This window comes from Colletotrichum fructicola (assembly GCF_000319635.2).
Source record: "Colletotrichum fructicola Nara gc5 chromosome Unknown KSG_Nara_v1_contig06, whole genome shotgun sequence".
NCBI classification, from domain to species: Eukaryota; Fungi; Ascomycota; class Sordariomycetes; order Glomerellales; family Glomerellaceae; genus Colletotrichum; species Colletotrichum fructicola.
The window spans coordinates 2,872,225-2,891,664 of NW_027094056.1; the positions used below are offsets into that span (position 1 = coordinate 2,872,225).

Sequence of the window (19,440 nt, forward strand, 5' to 3'; positions counted from 1 at the left end):
AGAGAGACACGAGATCAGTGCGAGCGCTCAATGGCCGTGTGAGTCGGTGATGGGCGGGATTGCTGGCATCGAGGCGTCGGACCCTCTCAGCCTCGCGGTCGCGGATGGAGTGAAGTTGGAGCGAGGGCGCGCAAGGCTGGCCACTGTGGTTAATTGAACAGGTGCTATGCAGCTCACCCAATAAAAAAAATAAAAAAAAAAGGGAGCGTGCACAGACGGGGAAAGGAGATTGGTGGGGACGGGCCCGAGTCAGGCCAGGTTGGCAGGGGTCTCCCGCCCGGGCCACTAACCGCTTTGGGGACCTTTTTGGCTCGCTATTCGGTGGCCGAGAGGAGCGGCACCCGCCGTGCTTCCTGGAAAAGACAGAGCCAATCGTAGAGAACACTGCTCCCGCGTGCAACTCTGCAGCTCTCACCTCTGCCAGCAAGCTTAACTTTTGCCCGAGTCGGGAGTCGGGTATTACGGAAACGCACCTAAATCTAGGAATCACGGATGCCTGCCTGCCTGCAACAGACGTATGTGTTGCGTTGTCTCATCCGCCTCGCCCATCTCAACTCTGAACACACGGCTGCTCTTGGTTTGACTCGGGATGGTGGTGACGCGCAATTGACGACGATGGAGGTTCGCCCGGGTCCGCGGGATGCCAAAGCTTCGGGAACTTCTTTTTTCGTCCTGTACTATGTCGAAACCCAAAAAGCTTGCGCGGACGACGCGAAAGTCAATCGATCGTCGTCGTCGTCGTCTTCGTGGTCGTAGTCGTCGTAGTCGTCCCATCTCCATCCTGACTTTCCGGGCAATGCAGGGCCAATGTCAACCGGAATGATTGACAACTCCATCTACACTACCTCACTTTGGTATCCGTAAAGAATCTAAACCCAAGGGAACGCGTCTGCCATCGCGGCCCGCGGCTTCCCCCCAGATTCTCGGAGACAACCAATCCAGCCAAACACCACGAACCGCATAACAACGAACCATCCGCCATAATTGATCACGGTGATCATGGCCCACTAGCACAGCCATCGTCGCCCGACTATCGTGTGCTGAGATGTTGCCCATTGGACCCTTAGAACGAAGTTCCACCCCGCCACTTTAGATTTCGCGATGTCAGCACCCTTCGCTTGGCCCAAAGAGGGCACCGGCATCACCGTTCCCGCCATGCGCCCTAGAGGGTCCGCGGAATACGAACGACTTCCAGAAGCAATCATCGCAGCTCCTCTGGGGCCCGAATATCTGTTTTAATCTGTAAATGAAGAACAAGAAGACCGGCCCCGCAGTAGCTCAAAGCTTGTTTACGGCTGCTCCCTGGGGGCCTGGCCTGGACTCCCTCTTCTTTCCCATATTGCGGAATACGCTACACGGCATCCCACTGGCTCTTCATACAACGCCGTGCTGCGCATTGCGTTCGCGGGAAATTTCACCAACCCAACCCCTCCCCTCCCTTGACACTTTGCGCAGCAGCACACAACGGTCAAGGGAACACCGCCTCCGCCTCCGCGCCGTAAAGTAGGTACACTACACCCAACCCAACCGGCTGCCTGGTCGCGTGCTCGTCTACCATTCCCAGCTCTGCCTAGCACGCCCTCTTAGCACCTACCGCTCCTCTGGGCCCGCCGCGTTGACGAGGGAGTCGAGGACAAGGTCGGCCGGTCCAGACCTCTCTTGCGCCGCCCTACAGGGACTAAGCCGGAAGAAGAACGCTGCAGCCTGCAGCAGCCCGCGGGCCAGCACTCCTCTGTCTCTGTCTTTTTCTGCCCTGGATGGGACTGCTTATTTTGGAACTTTCGCGGGCCAGCCGGAAAGCCCTCGACGGATAACCTAGCAGCGAGGTTGCGGTTGCGGTGGTTGTGCTGCCATTGACCGTCCTCTGCAGGAAAGGGCCCGAGTTACTGACGTTTCGGGCGGGTTGCTAGTGCGAATAGCCTCAACCACATCTCAGCCCATCTTTTTTGTGGGTTTGCCTGCCAATCGTAGATCCCCTATCTTCCTTTGGCTGTCTCTTCTCCAGGCACGAGGCAACATGACATCAACGAAAGAAAGCGAGGGATCTGCGACGACGGAGGATGGAGTCGGCTCGACCTCCCTTGCCTCAAGTTTTGACCTGAAGCAGGTATTACCGGACGTGCTTGGCGAAAGGTAGGCAAAGCATGCCATTCGGACTTTTTTCGTATCATTGGGAGAGGGGAGTTTCATTCCCACGGTCGCGAAGTGGCATTTTCAATGGGCCGACATGGGCATGCACGCGGGTGGAAAAGCTCGTTTGAAGCTGCTTGAAACCGTTTTGACGTTCAGACAACCTCACGTCGGGGCAAGAAGAAGCGGGCTCTGCTGTTTCTGCCGGGGTGGGGCCCTCGGCTGCGATGGAACGAAACTGTCACAGACTTGCAGGAAAAAGGGTCAAGGCCAGGCTCCAGTTGCCATGGACGGGAATGACCATGGGTATTCTTCCTTCTTTGTCCATCGTCAGTGGTCAATCGTCAAGCATCAATGGTCAATGCGAGCGAGGTTTCCTCTGGCTCAATGCTCGGCGATTGCTTGTCATGTCGATCATGAAAGGGGTCGTTCAGACGCTTCGATGGACGATGAATTATGGATTCACGTCTGAAGTCAGCGGGGCCAAGCCTCGGACATTAAATGAGGAGAGCACGGAGGAAAGAGAGCGAGAGACACTCCAAATGCCTCACAAAATGGCGCGAAACTAGAAACCCACAAGATGTTTGTCGCCGGGGACATATCTGGGCTGCATCCGTCGGAATGTCCCGTGTCTTGAGCCCGTCTGAAGCAAGCAACCGCCGCCGTCGAACGCAGTCAGTCGTCCTGGACACCAACCGTCGATTTGTGTGTTGCCCGTCAATGATCAGTGGATCCTTGGCGTCGATCCATTGCTTGGATGCAGCAGTTTTGTCTTTGGCGCCGGCTCGCACCAGGAGGTGGAAAAAAGGGGCCGCCGCCATCGAGCAAGTCTGCATGGTGTCATTGATAAGTGACTCCGGCATATTGAGAGGGACCTTTTGTTTGGAAGGCCAAAAATGCAGCTGTGACATGCTCTAATGACGCCGTCGAGTTGCATCGGCCAGAGGCGATCGATCTGTTGCTTACGGGCAGCGTGTAAGCTGAGGCAGCTGAAGAAGCCATGCGCTGTCAAATTTCTGCCCTCTTCCCCGTTTGTCGAGATCGTGTCTTGTCTTGGCACGCTGATTGACTGATCTTCTTGCATCCCCCGCAAGTGAGCGACGCTGCCTGTTTGCATTGAGTCGGGCGCAGCTGGCGCGCAATTTCCCTCTGTACGAGGCCACGGGGACAACGGCGCCAAGCATCGTGAGGGAGCTGGGCTTGGGCTGGCTGAAGTGGGCTGGACGGGTCGTGACTAAGCATCCCGGACGGGAAAGGGGACACTGGAAGAGGGGAGGGTCGTCGCCTAGCTTCAGCTCTAGGGACCGATATTCCACATGGCACCCAACGAGAATACAACACGGTCAGAAAGTCCAATGGAACGCTAACACGGACAGCAACCGCGAGAGCAACACCAATGGATAAGCACCGGGCAGGGAGCCTGGTTTCTCTGTGCGTGTGTCTCTCTCCCTCGTCTGTCCAAATGCGCCCTAATATGGCGTATTTTGTTAGAGCCAGAGGCGGGCTGCCGCGTGCCGTGCGCAATTCTACGGCGTCCAGATGGGACATGGACAGGCACGGTAATCGACCATTATCGTGGCTGGGAGAGTGCCCGTGCCGGTGTGCCTCTTCTGAGTGGGCTTCTTAATTAATGAATGGGTTCTCTCTCGCTGTGGTTTTTCCTCGTTTTTTTTTTCCCCTCCGATGCCAACGGCCTGGACGCGGCGATATTGTGTGCCCTGCTTCGGCTGGCAGTCAGTCATGGGGCAGTGGCAATGGGTTTTGTTCATTTACACAGAGGGGACTCGCCCGACGGGCTGATGCTTGCAAGCGAGCCTCTCACACAGGGCAGCTCCCCACGTGCTCCCGCTCGCACATGTGGACGGGCGGAAATGGGGAAATGAAAGATGGGGAGGAGCAGGCGAGCGAAGGCACCGCAGAGGAGAGGCCAAGCTGGTTTGAGGGAACACTTGGGAAAGCTTGATTTTGCTGGATTCTGTGGGAAAGGGGAGCTGTGGTACTGGGCGTTTTCGTGGCTGGCTGTCGTGCTCCTGGGGTGCTGCATGACTTGTTGCTGCTGCTGCTGCTGCTGTTGTGGCATTCGATGGGTTTCCTGCCTTGGAATTGAGTTGATCCTCTGAGTTGTGCAAGGCATACTTTTTACTCGAGTCTAATCAACGGGCCACATCTTCCCTGTCTGCCTTTGTTCCTCACGATCCGTCGTCTTCCATCATCGTCATCATACGGTGATAGTCTTTAATCAGAAAGCCTCAGGTTGAATACCTGCAGCTCGAGAGCCAAGAGCTCACCACCACACTGATCCATCACCTCTACGCAGCACTAGCGAGAATCCCCAGAGGTGGGCAGGCACATCCACGAATCACAATGGCGAATGAGACAATGTGCTGTCCGAATGGGGTCATCAGCTAGCCCTGCATCTGCAGACTGCAAGCCGCCCCAGAGAAGGATAGAGAGACCTGCCTGCCGTCTCTCTCACACAGGTCTGGTCTGTCTTGCGGTGTTGTTGCTTTTCCATGCCTCTTTCTCTCTCGTTTCCGCGTCTCGTGCATGACCAAACAGAACGCCATGTTATTTGGCATTTGCTTCTTTTCCTGTTCCCCGCCGGCAGCACGCCGCACTCCTTGTCGATTCAGAGCCGAGGAATACCTGTAATTAGCTGAAGCAGCGGAGCCAAAAGCTTGACCATCTCGTTCGGTCTTACCTCAGGCCCTGTCCTGCAAGCCACCCCCATCCCAAGCAGCACATCGCTGGCCCACATCCATCCATCCTCCCACCTTGAACCTCACCTCACGCTGTGACAGCAAGCGTCGAGCCTTTCTTCCCCTGGAACCCGTCCAGTCCAGAGGCGCCCTCTCCTAATGCTACGAGTCTCTGTGCATTCGTCCCTTCTTCTTTGCTCTCGGTCGACCTCAACCTTCAACAGACTCCAACACGCCAATGGAAACCCGCCGAACTCACGCACGCATGGGACCCCTCGTCCGGCCTTCGGGCGTGACACATGGGGATCTGTCGACCGGGATGTGCCACTTTCCCTTTCAGATGCTCTCAGGCTCTCTCTCGCGTCCCTTGGATCCCGCGGCCCTCTCCTCTCTCGCTCTCTTTCTTTTGCAATGGGTCTTCACTCTGCAGCCAGGTGCAGAAGGGTGCCTGACCTCCTCCCCCCAATCCCCACCCGCCGTACATGGTGCAGTCCGTCGTGCAGCCCCCCCCCCCCCCCCCCCCCCTACCCCAACTGGTGGATAGCCGACTCGTCCATCCATCCAGGGGACCTCACCAACCATCCTTGGTGACACGGCGAGCCAAAGCACACAGCTAAATGCGTGCCCTCTGGGTTTGGGACAATGTGGTAGTAGTCCCAGGCAGGCCCAGCTCACCCCGCGCCCACCAACCCATCGCCGCCAACCTCTCTCTCCCCGTCGTCTCGTTCGATCCTAAATCGGGACACACGAAGACTTTTTGGAAACATGTCGCGGGAGACGGGGGGACGGGGACCTCCGAGGGATCTTCATCGCCTTTTAAACATGGGTGCCGAGAAAACCGGTCCCCCGAAGAGAAGACCGCCAACAGAATCAACTTGTGAAGCTTGTACAACAGTACACTGCGCTCCGGCATAACACACAAACGCCAGGGATCGCCCGAGCCTGACTGAACAGAGATCGGCTACACGGCAGGCTATTCTCTCTACTCTCGTTCTCGTTAGCACTCTGCCAGAGTCAGCTCAATCAATTGGCCGCTGCGCAGTGGCCCTCCTTTGGCTTCCTCCCCCTGCCATGTCGGAATGCTGCTGTGTCCCAGCCAGGGCGCTAGCTGTGTTGGATTCGCTGCTGGGCTTGGCTGCCTCGAAAGTTTAAAGGCAAGCGATCCAGGTGCAGCTTGCAGCATGTCGTGACATGAACAGGACAGCCAGAAAGAAACAGGGCCGCACAGGGTCGGGAAGGAGGCCAAGCAGAAACAGCATGTGGGAGACCATGTTCGAATCGCACGCCGCCGTCGACCAGGGCGCAACCGCAGTCGTCCACAACACAGGGTCCAGAGCATCCCTGCATCCCTGGACGAGCCTAGATCCCTGGGCCCTGACCCTGCCGCCGTCCCTCCTCCTCCTCCTCCTGCTCCTCCGTCCCTCTCTCCCAAGGGCCCCTGGACGCCCGCTTTTGGGGGGAGGAGAGGAGAGAGAGAGGAAGGACCTGGGTTGGACTTGTCTGTGAGAGCAGCATCCAAGACGGAGTCGAGCAGAGAAAAGTGAACGGAGAATACCTCGAGCTAGGTAGCAGCAGACCGACCGTCTTCGGGCAAGCCAGGCCATGTCAAATCAATCCCAATGCGTAAAAAAGGTACCTTTACGTTATTACATAGTTTCCCAGTGCCGCCCTCTCTTTCACCAAGTCTCCCGCTCTCTCTCTCGATCTGAGTCTTGACATAATAAACACCCACGCCGCCCCCAGTGCCCATCGTTCCTACAGCTGATTGCGGATAGATCCCATTCCAAACTAATCTGTTCTAGCACTTCCTTCCCTCTCGGCCGGTTCTCTTTTGTCTATATTACCACCAAGCCTCCGCCTCTCGCCTTGGCACGTCAAAAAAGAACTCCACGAAGACCCTTCCTCTCACTCACACACTCACACATCTTTGCCCACCACCACTCTCCCGCATCCGGCCGTCCTTACTAGTCGCCCCGTCCCATCTTCTTCATTCCTCGCGCATCTTGCATCGGCGAGCCACACCTCAGAGCCGTTACTTGTTTTGTTTCACTCGCCTTCGAGGTTTCCCGCCCTCCATCACGGACCCTCTCTGTCTTCTGCTCTGCTTTGAGCCGGAACCTCTTTTTTGGCTCTACGCTGCGCTCGGGTTCGCCCTTGTGCCTGGAACCTGACTCTCGGCCGCTACGACCCCGGTCCTCTCTCTTTTTTCCTCTAATAAATCGGGTGCCCAGACCTGACATCCCACCCACGGCTGTTCATCCCCCGCATCAACACCCACCACCACCACTTTTACTCTTCGACTACATACAACAACAACCTTGAGAGACGTGCTGCTTGCCACCCGCATATATTTCAATATAAACTTGCCGTCTATGCGCCTTGGCTTCGGAGTATTGGTGGAATCAGAGTTATAGCAGAGGCTCAACACAACTTACATCGACGGTCACACGATCAGCTCACGAGATATTCACGACACATACATCGATATACACTAGCTTATACAGCAACTCTCAGTTTCAATCAGTCACTCGAAGCATACCTGTGGAGAACATCGACGACACCGTCTTATACGAATCATTCACCACCTCACCAACACACACAACCACCATGAAGCCCTCAACATTCCTCTACGCCCTGGGCCTCGCCGAGATGGCCACAGCAATGCCCGTCCCCATGACCATCTCCGACATGGTCTCTCAGATCAAGGGCGAGGCCCGCCGCTGGACACACATCACCCGCGTCTCCATGCACCGCATGCGCCCCGTCGCCATCATCCAGGAGCAGGAGCAGTCCGACGACAGCAAGGTCGAGATCATCTTCGACAACCGCCCCGTCTCCCCCTCAAAAGTCATCCCGCCGTCACTTGTCCTCGCGGCGCCGAGGCCGCTCAAGACCGACTACCTCCAGGCCCTGTCGAAGCACCCTCAAGCAGCAGCAGCAAAGGACAGGGTCGTCGACGTGGACGGCACGGGGTCCCCCGAGACCATCAAGCCGATGACGCTCAAGGACGGCCTGGCGGAGCTGATGCCCTCAAGGGTGCCTTGCTGGAAGCACGTGCAGGTCCCGAAGCCGACTATCGCCATCTTTGAGCAGCACCCCGACCTAATCGTCTTGGGCGCCGTCATCGCTCTGGTGTTGGTTCTTTTGGTGCTGGAGACGGTCGGCACGACGTTTCAAGGGTGAGTTCTGGTCCTGCTTGCAAGTAGTCAAAAAAAACACGAGACTAATGATGAACAGGGTCCGCAGCCACTACACTCTCCCTCAAGGAGAAATCCGCCTGGAAGGAGACGAGAAGCCCTGCAAGGCCCCGTCATTCCGCTCAGACGTGCCCCCGTACCGCGACGAGGAGGACCTCGAGAGGCAATCATGATTTGTACCACCAAGGAAAAAAAGAAAGGAATAGGAAAAAGGGGGGGCGGTTTCAGGCTACCACGACCTATTAATGTGATTCTAGACATTTGCGATACCATTTTATTTTACTACTGAGCGCGGCGCTGGTTTTTTGGAATACAAACGAAATTTATCATCGTTAGCCTTGGGGTTTTCTTGGCGTGCTGTGAAGTGATGAGCTGGGTGCGACGTGGGAAGAACGAGGACTGGCTCTCGACACGACACAGGCGATGATTTGGTGATGGGCTGTGATGGAGAGAGCTGAACAACACCGATACCATCCATCCCCACGGAACACCGCCATACCGACAACTCTGTCGACGTACTCAACACAGCTTCGCAACGCGAGATGATATCAATCACGTCTACATCTACAATTCGATGGACATTTATTCAAGGGACTCAACTGGAACAGTGGTATGCAAGTGTGGTTTGTGGACTATGGTTAAGTGTTTTCATCAATGGAAAACCAACCATCTGGGCGGCCGCCAATCTATCAGAAAACCAACCATGAGCTGGACCGCAGAAGCACTCGACGACGATGCCGACGCTCACTATTGCAGTTCTGCACATCCGCTTTTCCCGCGGACGTCCCCATACACGCAGTTCTCGGGCCCTGCCGGATGATGTGGGTGGGTGGGCATGTGTGCCGAACGTTCCTAACCCCCGGGTGATCGGCAACTTTGGAGTCGCAGATCATGGATCACGCCAAACGTGCCGTGAAGCTTATGTTCTTTTTGTCATACCAAATGTTGAAATGTGTTTCCGGAGAGTTTGTATTTATGCGTAATTCTTGACGCTCCTTGGGCTGTCAACCGCAATTGTTGGGTCTGCTCCCTCCAAGCTTGGTACCGGCAATCTGCTTGAAGGCTTGGTGATTGCTTCGGCTGCCTGTCACTCCCCAAACCACACACTCTTCGAACTATGATTATACGCAACTATTATCACACAAGAATAAGTCTAAGATACCTAAAAGACAGGGATGAAAAGGAGGGCGGTGACGGCGGCGACAGCAATTGGGATGCCTTCGCCGCTGAGCCAAGCTTTTATAGAGAGATACTAGAAGTGAATCTGCGCAGACTTGGTCAGATGTCTCGATTCATTGGAAGGACTTCGCGCAAGAAGTCATTGTGGTTTGCAGATAACTTCAAGCCCTGTTTGTGTTGTTTTATACTTGCGTCGCAGTCAGGGGTCTTCTGGGTACTCAGCCGCAGCTGAGTTGTGAACGCGTGACGACATAGCAAAGGAAATCCCGTCTTCCGCAGTGTCAACACTGCAGATATATTAGAAGACGCAGGCCTACAATTGCGCCGTTCACAACACAATCCGAGCGACTAAGTCTCCTTGGCTGCTGATTTGAGGCGAAAGATAGGTTGGATCAGATTCAGCTCGTTCACAACCATGGACAGGGCGCTGTTCTGGAATACTCTCAGATAACTTTCTTGTCCTTATTGATCTTCAACCTTAGTTTGAACTGATGCAGGATCGAATAAAACGGAGACATCACCGCGGCCGGCATTGATCAAGTCAAAGGCTGTTACGGGAAATTGTGAACACCAATGTATACGCACGATGCTTTGTTCGAGATGAGCAAACAGGCTCGAACGGCACATATTTTGTTGCAGAGATTTGGATATCTTTTCTTTATGCTTATAAAGCGGAAATCATCCAATGGCCATCGCAGGCTCTATAAAAGACGGGTTGCGTCCTGTCTTCTTGTCTAAGGTAGCCAGCCAATGCACTGAGGGCTATCTACCTGGTCCCTTTCCATGATCAGCATAACCCCATCCTGGGCGAGCTCTCAATACTCCGAGAAATAAGGCGAGCCTACATGATTTCGGGTATTCATAGAATTTTCCTCGCCTCTGACATCTTATTCATTGCGGAAAGTCTGCACGAAACGGACCGGCGAAGACGGGTAGATTTACAAGTCTCCTGCCACTGCTGCCACTAACATCAAACATAGCGAGGATTTAGACAAATTCCGGCAGTTGAACATAGAAACACTCCGCCCACCTTGGCGGATTTCGCCAAGGGGTCTCGAGTTCACAACTTTGACTTCCCTTGAATGCCAAGCAGCGAGATCGACGATAGCGAGACTGAGAGTACCTTTGAAGCAGGTTCAGCCACATTGCCTCGTCTCAAGCATATTGCGCAGCAGGTTCATCGGTGTAAGAAGCCCACTTCTTGTCTCCAAATATCCGCCTCCGGATTGAAGATCGATTCCAGCTAGAATGGGCTCGAAATTCCATGTTAGTAGGGGTTCCCATCAGGGCCTTCTCAATTCCATGAGTTAGCTTGTCTCTTCATAGATACCTCTAGCAGGTCTATCATCTCCCACGCCGTTTCTGGAGGCTGGTACTAATGTCCATGTATTCAGGTGCAAGATCATTGTGTTCATCGTTGCTCAAACATTGTGGTCACCAAAAGTCACCAACGATGCCGTAAGGGGCCAGTGAATCGGGCACATGCTCTGCATGCCAATCAAGCAGAAACGCAGATCGTGCTTGGATGATTGAATTCACACACGTATAGACACCCGCTCTTATATTGTTTGCGTTAAAGCACGAAATCAATCATCTACACATCTATCGCAAGCCAGCCAAGACGTCTCGTCGTCTCACAGAGCATCAATTGAAGGCTTTGGTAACTCACAGCAAGAGCATTGTTTACTTATGGCCATTCATCAAAATGCCAAGCACATTGGTGTACGCTTGCTGAATCCTATTGGGTTGTATCAACGCCACGTGCATGTCCAACTGCCGATCCAAGCTGACTGTACCCTATTTGCACCTCATCTCTGCAACAACACTCTGAATCTTCGCATAACAGATACGGGAAAGAGGGAAGCCGTCAATTCAATGTGTATCCTGAATCGAAACGTGAATAATTCGGCGAGAGTGCAAACACGCCGCCCTGACCCGAGCGACGTGCGGCCTCCCCGTAGATACCAAGCCGACAGCCGTGATAGCCTCATTTCTGACCACCTCCTATTTAAGAGACAATCCAGCTTCTTATGCGATGAACCCTTCCCCCGGTCTTGGCATTTCAGCTACGGAACCACCAGCTCAATCCACGGAGATTTTCTGCACATCGTCATCGCACTTCGACATGGAGCGTTGCCGCTTTGCCGATTTGCGACTCCGATCTAGCCGCTGAGGGGCAAGGGATCCTATATATAGTCCCATTTAGTCTAAACCTTCTAGAAGGATTGACCGCAAGGATTCTCCATCGGGGAAGCCAATCCCATCACTCCTATTTGAATTGATGTCATCTTTTTTTTTGGTCTCCCCCCGTCCCCGTCTCCCTTCCCCCTTCCGTTGTGGTTCGGCGACCGAGGGGGTGCGGGTGCGACGGCCTCGGTTCCGACGTCGAAAATGACTCGTTCCACTTTATGTTTGTGTCGTCGACGGTGCCGTCTACCGGAAGAACGGTTGACGGCAAGAAGGTTGGAATTCTCACAGGGCGGGTGTTCGGATGATGCGGGTTGCTCTATTGGAAGTTCTCAAATGGGGTAGATGAGATCTAGAGTGGTATTTCTAGCTTCAAACCAAATCCACTCTTGGCTGTTGAAGATGATATGGGTATTTCAATCTAAGAGAGGATTCAAAGTAACATTGTCAGAGGCCGAGTGTGACAAAGGAATGCGAAGTTGTCCCCCTGGTATGTTTGCCTGAAGCCCCATACCAATCCTCTTTTCGTCTGCTGATGCCCAGCTCAAGGACGATTCCAGAACCCAAGGAGATATTCGCTCTAGTGCAGTTTTCAGTCGATTTAAAAACACCGTCTCGTTCGCATTTGGCTCGTCACATGGTCTCTCAATGCCCACTCTCCATCCTGCGCCTGGCCATCAAACGCACCTCGTCGTGAGTTGCTGTTGGCCATTTTAAAGCCAAAGAAGGTGTGAGTGGTGCTTCTTTGACTCCAAGCCCACCCAATCCAACCCTCTGTCGTCCGTCCAAGCCTCCAAAGTATTCATCCTGAATTTTCGACTGGGCCGACATCCGTGGAAAGCTCAAGGTTAGTTGTCCATAGCAGAACTAGAAGATCCTCAGCAAGAGTGCCGGGATGTTGCGGTGTTGGAACGTTTGCGGCTCTTGTGAGGAGAGAGAGAGCGATGAACTGTCCGACCAACCGACTTGATCCAGTCCCGGCCCCGATGATGGGTCTCCTTATCCTGAAAACCCTGATCCTGCAATTTCTTCTTCTCGGCAATGATGTACTGGGCAAGTTTGTCGACGAGAGCCTCTGTAGCGTGCACTCCCAGGTCGGCCTCCACAGCTGCCGCAGTCATGTACTGCAGAAAACGATAAAAACGAGGTCTTTGGCCCTTGGTAGGCCGCAGCTCACAAGAGCTGCGCAGAAACCGGCCCCATACTGCGCCATAACGCTCGCCAAAGGGTTGGAACACCGCACCGGCGCTGAATTTCCAGTCGTGGTATCTCCACATAAGACATGTCTCGCCGTTGAGCTTGGAAAGGCCAAACAAACCAATCAAATCATCCGCCAGGCAGGCAAGTTGCCATCGAAAGCAGATGACTGCGATGATATCAAAGTGCGAGTCGAACTTCTTCCCATCGACCACTGAATGGAGGTGTCCACACAATCCAACATCGATGCCGTTACTCCAATCCCCAGCGCACGTCTGGAGAAACAAGCCGGCCAAGATCTCCACCCGCTGTTGTCTGTCACTGCGACGAAGCTCGCCTTCGATCTTATCCTCGATGGACAAGCCACCTGTCGATGTCGTGAGCTGTTGTTCAGTGTTGTAGGGGTTGCTATGGTTTGGTTCCGTATGAGCCTTTGAGTCTGGGCTTCCGGCATTGGGAGCCGTCTCGAGAGAATTCTTGAAAGGGGCGGTGGCAGTCATCATGTCCTCGTCGCCGTCTGGAATGGTTCCAGGGTTAGACATGGTTAGAATCTGGTGGTGAATATGTACAACGAGAAAGGAAGAAGACAAACGGACGAGAATAAATGAATGAAGAGGAAGATAGGAGTGGTTTGCACCCTTCCTCCGATGGAAACAAGGTTGCCACCAAGCTCTCTAAGTATCAAGGTGTCTATGCACTTCATAATGCGCAACACACCAAAAGGGCTATCGGCTCAATGCCTAAGCTTTCTTGAGAGCATCATCCTATTGCACAACAAGTTTTGCTCCATTTACCAGCGGACTTGATGGTCTCTGCTGAAACTTTTAGTTATTCGTAGTAGGTAAAGACCGAACTAGGGACAACAACGATAACGACTACAACGACTACAACGACGACGATAAGAGGGATAGGGACGATGGGGAATATGATATGGTTGAAATAAATGAACTGTTAGAGCTGATAAAGATAGTTCTCCGTCCGTTTAGCCAGAAGCATCCGCCCGGATAGCAAGACTCTTACTGCTCATCGAGGTTGAGATCGTAATTTATGTCCTGGCGTGAGGATTCTTGTTAGCTTTCATCAGTAAACTTATAACGCTAGAGGCTCAGTAATATCTCTGAAGGATGCCACTTCCCAATTCCACTTAACACGAAGAATTTGACTGCAGGAGCCTAAGAAAAGCAAGATGGCAGTGGTTGTTCAAAGCCTCATTACCATCCATCCAGGAATACGGCACGCCACTTAGAAATTGGGTAAGGTTTGTCCAACATAGGCACCACTACTTGAGTCAATATCATCATACTCATCTCAGAGATAAGAAAGTCCAATGACGAATAAAGAGCTGCCTTATCTGTGTCGAGTTTCCTTGGCGGTATTGGTGTATCCGAACGAATACGTTGCACGTAGACCACGGCTTAGGCAAATCTTTATCGCCTCGACTTCTCATGAAGACAGCAACAATTATCACCTCATGGATCCAGATCGACATTCCTGCGAGGCAACTTCATTGCTCCTAATGGTGACATGGAACATGCATGTGCTTGTGAATCTATACCCAAACAGCAAGCAGCCTTTCGCTGGCGTCGTCCATCTGATATGAAACTCATGGTCTGTCTTCGGCACAAGCTTCTCGAATAACAAGAAGCCAAATGCGTCGCGGCATTCTCGACATCATGTTTTCAAGAGGCATTTTTTCGCACCCATCGACTGTGACATCTGCTCCTGTCAAAAGACACTTGCAAGACCGCCAAGATTTTCTCTGCTGGCTTCCGCTGACTGGAAGTTGTTCAGGGTACATAAGCAATAAAGCTATGGTTGATCCAAAAGTAAATTTCTGACATTCTGTCTCATTCTTGTAACATAGGAGGTTTAGACAGGAAAAAGGCACACCTTGGGAGAGTTTGGTCGACTACTGGCCATTCCTAATTCCTGACAAGGCGTAGGTTATATATACATGACCGGTTGAACAATCAAGATTTGACCGAGGAATGAGACATCGCGCTCATTTTGGTAATACCTGGGGTCATTTGCGATGCCACTCCCACTATACTAATGGACGTCGAATATTGGCATTTTTGGTGTTTCGTTCGTCAAACCTCCGCAGGAACACCCGACACTGGGCGGGAAGTCTTCCAATGGGCCTTGATCATCGCTGCCAAAACTCTACGAAGACCAGAGATGACTCATTTTCTCGGCCAAATGAAATTGCTTTCGTAGCGTTGCTTCCTCTACTATGAAGAGAGCACATCCTCGTGTATGCTTGGGAGTTTTACCCCTCGAACAGCAGCGGGACCAGGACTAACTATAAAGACGAGGCGAATCTTTGTTGCCGTCTTCGTGCGGCTCTTGAGTTGATGTATTCAATGATAAATACCCACGAATCGAAATAGCAAAGACGACTTCTTACTTTGTATGAATATTATCATATAGAACATCAATATTTGCTTCAATTATACCCGCCCCGAGTTTAACCGAGCTCGAGATTCAACTTGCATGGGCCGATTGTGGTCCCAAAGGTCCTGAAGGCGGTCTACTGCTCATTGAAAAGGCTTCAATCATAGCATCGGAAAGTTGTCAGTCATAAAGCTCGTACATGAGATGCTGCTCGTGAGAATCTTTCATGGCGTCGTGATGTTGGATGTTCTTGAGCTTCATGCAAAAATGAGAAGGGGAAACCGCATAGGACAAAACTTGCGACACTACAAGAGCAAGGCAAGGCGCGGGGACGAGAATTGAACGAGAATGTTGAACGCCCCTATGTCTATTCATCTACATTAACCAGCCGCCGGCAGAGACGCTGAGCATGGCTCGATGCGTGCTTTAGCAGTTTCTTGGAATTACTATTACCTGTTTCCCGCAACATGTGAGAAGTTTGCCTGTTTCGAGACACTGGATCGACATCAGTTCCACCAGCAGACCACCGACGCATTTGTGTGGCCAAAGCTTGTTCAAAGCAGAAACAGCAAATTTATAGCCTTTCAGTGCGCAGCCCTGATGGTCGAACGCATGAGAACTCATCATTGACAGCAGGTTAATGAGATACGATCATACGCATCTCCCGCAGTCCTTGCACGGCATCCCTTTTCAGCTGTATCTATTGTGGGTGTATAGCTCTTGGCGCGAAGTGCTCGCAATTGTGCGTCGCTGACCTTGTTCGTCTCATGCATGGCCTTCATGCTCAGTTCATCCTCACTAGCCGTCCGAGAGAAGTACCTTTCTCATGGCTCGAGTGACATCTCGCATGTGAGATGAGATGGCAGCTGCAACCAAGCCTCAATGCGGGGGTGCCTCACATGCGGATACGTAAGAACACATGTGAAAACGCGGGGGCGGGGTCAGGGTCTGCATGTGGCTTCATATGTTTTTGTTTATTTGTACGTTTTACGGTTCAGTTCAACAAAACGGATCGCTCAAGGGACCGCATTGTTTCCTTTTTGTCATAGGTAACAGGATATCGTTACGTAGTTTACACGGGATCGGTGACATTATGCCACATTTAAACACATTTTTGGGTTGGTTTTTCGGATTTCACGGGCTTTTAGGCCTTGTAGGGCTTGGGGCCGATCATGAGCTCGGGGCGGACGAGCTTGTCAAAATCCTCCTCGGTGAGGGCCTGGAGCTCGAGAGCGCTCTGCTTGAGGGTGAGGCCCTTCTTGTGGGCGTTCTTGGCGACCTTGGAGGCCATGTCGTAGCCGATCTTGGGGTTGAGGGTGGTGACGAGCATGAGACTATGGTGTTGTTAGCAAACCTCAAAATGAGCAATGACTAAGCTGTAAAACTCACGATTCCTTCATGATGCTGGCAATCTTCTCCTCGTTCGCCTGGAGGCCGACGACGAGGTTCTTCTCGAAGGAGCGCATGCCGTCGGAGAGGATGCGGACGCTGTGAAGCAGGTTGCGGATGACCAAAGGCTTGTAGACGTTGAGCTCGAACTGGCCGTTCATGCCGCCGATGGTGGTGGCGACGTGGTTACCCATGACCTGAGCGCAGACCATGGTGAGGGCCTCGCACTGGGTGGGGTTGACCTTGCCGGGCATGATGGAGGAGCCGGGCTCGTTCTCGGGGAGGACGAGCTCGCCGAGACCGCAACGGGGGCCGCTGCCGAGGTAGCGGATGTCCTGGGCGATCTTGGACAGAGAGCCGGCGAGGGTGTTGAGGGAGCCGTGGGCCTGGACGATAGCGTCGTGGGCGGCGAGGGCCTCGAACTTGTTGGGGGCAGTCTTGAACTCGGTGCCGGTCATCTTAGAGACCTCCTCGGCGATGGCCTCAGCGAAGCCCTCGAAGGTGTTGATGCCGGTGCCGACGGCGGTGCCGCCCTGGGCGAGCAGGCGCAGGTCGGGCAGGGAGGACTCGACGCGCTTGATGCCGGCGTCGAGCTGGGCGACGTAGCCGGAGAACTCCTGGCCGAGGGTCAGGGGAGTGGCATCCTGCAAGTGGGTGCGGCCGATCTTGATGATGTTCTTGGCGTCAAAGTCGTCGACCTTCTTCTGGAGGGCGTCGCGCAGGCTCTTGAGGGAGGGGATGAGCTCCTGCTCGATCTCGAGGACGGCGGCGATGTGCATGACGGTGGGGAAGGTGTCGTTGGAGGAAGCGGAGCGGTTGACGTGGTCGTTGGGGTGGACGGGCTTCTTGGAGCCCATGGTGCCGCCGAGGATCTCAATGGCGCGGTTGGAGATGACCTCGTTGGCGTTCATGTTGGACTGGGTGCCCGAGCCGGTCTGCCAGACGACGAGGGGGAAGTGGTCGAGGAGCTTGCCGTCGGCGACCTCCTTGGCGGCCTGCTGAATGGCCTGGCCGACCTTCTCGTCGAGGCCGAAGCGCATGTTGACGGTGGCAGCAGCGCCCTTGAGGATACCGAAGGCCTTGACGATGGGAGGGGGCATGCGGTCCTGGGGCTGGTTGATCTTGAAGTTCTCGAGAGAACGCTCAGTCTGGGCGCCCCAGTACTTGTCCGAAGGGACCTGGATCTCGCCAAAGGCGTCGCTCTCGGTACGGGTGCCGGCCATTCTGGAGACAGTGGTGTGCAGACTTCTCTGGAGAGAGAAAGGGCTTGTGAATTGTGTTGATCGAGAGGCCGTCGCGGGGTAAATAGCTGCGGGGGAGGCGGTTCGGGTCGAGCATGTGGAGAGGCTCTTTGCGCATGTCCTCGGCCTAACGGTAAGCCGTGAGCTCGCCAGGCCGGAAGCGGCGCGTCGAGCTGGTGCCGAGCGAAGCATGACGGATCTTCCTTTTGGGGTGTTGGTGGCTGCGTGTAGGTTTTCCTTTGTACAAACAAAAAAACGGCGGTGAAACTCGAGACCTAGGGAATGTAGACCGAGTCAATTGCAGAATTACGACCTCGATGGACAGACGAGAACGATTGCGCTGAAAATGCTGGATTTCTAGAAATCTAGAGGAACAAAAAAGGAAGGAAAAAGAACTTTGTTTTTTCCCTCAGCACCAGAAAGTCGACCACCTGTCTCCGAATTGGCTCCGTTGGGGGGAGCTCTACAGCGTGGGGCCCCATATGGTCCGTGCCCTCCGGCTTATCCCGATATCCCGAGCGTGAAGCACCGCAGCAACGTGCCGTTGGCAGTTGCGAGATGCCCGAGCAGCTCCAGTCCGCCGTGAAGTGTCTTACATAACCGGGCTGACCTAAGGCACCCGGTTGAATGTTCTTCACCCACCTCGGACGATAAGACGGTATGGAACTTGAGATGGAAGCCATTGCATGAGACAGGCAGTCTCAACAGTGATGCATGAAATGTCACCACCACAAGAGCACGGCCACAATGACCTGTTCTCACTATCCACATGCCGGCAACGTGACAACGTGAGCAGCCACTTCTTGGCACCCGCAGCTTCAGCCCCCTCCGGATGTGTCTTTCCATTGTCGCCGTTGCGCAGCGGACGGTTCATGATAGGACGGAAAGCTGCGCGCGACGGAGACAACGGCCCCGCTCCGCTGCAGCATGTCATCACCAAACATTGACTCTCCAGGGCTCTGGCGCACTGAAAGCTCGTTAAGCTCTCCCCTCGCCGCCCGCGGGGACGGGTTCGGGTCGCTTGAACCTGGGGTCTTTTGGCCCTTAGGTTGGTAAGGTAGCTTCCCGTCTTCTTAGCACTGCACACCGGACATACCGGCGTCCACAGCCTCTCGCTCAACCCCACTCATGTCTCCAACCCGCCCCCGGCCCTGAAGGGGACCGACTGGGGAGACGGCGCCGACGGTAGGGGCAGTAGGGGCAGTGTAGACAGGACTGTTGAGGCCCCCAAGACTTGAGGCCATCGCGGCCATTGGTTCCCCTCGCAACCACACGCCTGATTAGCGCCTGACGGGCTGCTCTGCAAAGCCGGAGGTTATCGATCAGCAGATCCAACAGAGTCACACCTGCACTCACCGCACCAGGCTGTCACCATGCAGCCCACCGCGGTCTTACTCGTCCATGGTTTACGGGTACCTTGAACAGATCTCACGACCGGCAAGGGGCCCAATGCAGCTAGGGCCACGAGCCTCACGAGCACGCTGCTGCATGGTACGGTAACCGTTTCCCCTCTTCTTTGGTCAGAAAAGAGGCGATGAAGCTATGCGACTGGCTGAGTTTCATCTTCAGCCCAGCTCGCTTCGCTGGCGCCGTTGTCTTTGCTTGTTGGCAGCCCAGCTTCTAAAAAGTACAATTGCCCGCCCTCGACTTTTTCTCATTCCCCTCCTCAAGCCCACCACCCGCTCGTTCTTCTCCTATTTTCTCATCCCACATCTTCATATACCCCTCTCGCAGGAAGAACACGGGTGAGAAAAAGGTATATCAGGCCAGCCGTGTGCTTCTCAATTGACGAAAAGAGCACGCGACACTCGTTACTTATTAGTTTTA

At 53.9% G+C, this 19,440-nt stretch overlaps 4 protein-coding genes across 4 annotated transcripts; 1 reads left to right on the forward strand and 3 right to left on the reverse strand.

Annotated features, from left to right (window-relative positions):
• Positions 1–27: 27 nt before the first annotated feature.
• Positions 28–549, reverse strand: CGGC5_v011060 (uncharacterized protein; the record flags this gene model as incomplete). The annotated part of the gene is made up of 4 exons (XM_066152473.1): positions 28–136; positions 291–417; positions 474–479; positions 516–549. 4 exons carry the CDS (start codon positions 547–549, stop codon positions 28–30), a joined length of 276 nt encoding a protein of 91 aa, XP_066008137.1.
• A 6,887-nt stretch (positions 550–7,436) lies between these two features.
• CGGC5_v011061 (uncharacterized protein) lies at positions 7,437–8,199 on the forward strand (the record flags this gene model as incomplete). Its single annotated transcript, XM_032025710.1, has 2 exons — positions 7,437–8,008; positions 8,067–8,199. The coding sequence occupies 2 exons, from the start codon at positions 7,437–7,439 to the stop codon at positions 8,197–8,199; spliced, it is 705 nt and encodes a 234-aa protein (XP_031877725.1).
• A 4,071-nt stretch (positions 8,200–12,270) lies between these two features.
• On the reverse strand, positions 12,271–13,131 carry CGGC5_v011062 (uncharacterized protein; the record flags this gene model as incomplete). Its single annotated transcript, XM_032025711.1, has 1 exon — positions 12,271–13,131. The coding sequence occupies one exon, from the start codon at positions 13,129–13,131 to the stop codon at positions 12,271–12,273; it is 861 nt and encodes a 286-aa protein (XP_031877731.1).
• A 2,996-nt stretch (positions 13,132–16,127) lies between these two features.
• CGGC5_v011063 (Fumarate hydratase) lies at positions 16,128–17,595 on the reverse strand (the record flags this gene model as incomplete). The annotated part of the gene is made up of 2 exons (XM_032025712.1): positions 16,128–16,317; positions 16,373–17,595. The coding sequence occupies 2 exons, from the start codon at positions 17,593–17,595 to the stop codon at positions 16,128–16,130; spliced, it is 1,413 nt and encodes a 470-aa protein (XP_031877721.1).
• Between the last annotated feature and the right edge of the window lie 1,845 nt (positions 17,596–19,440).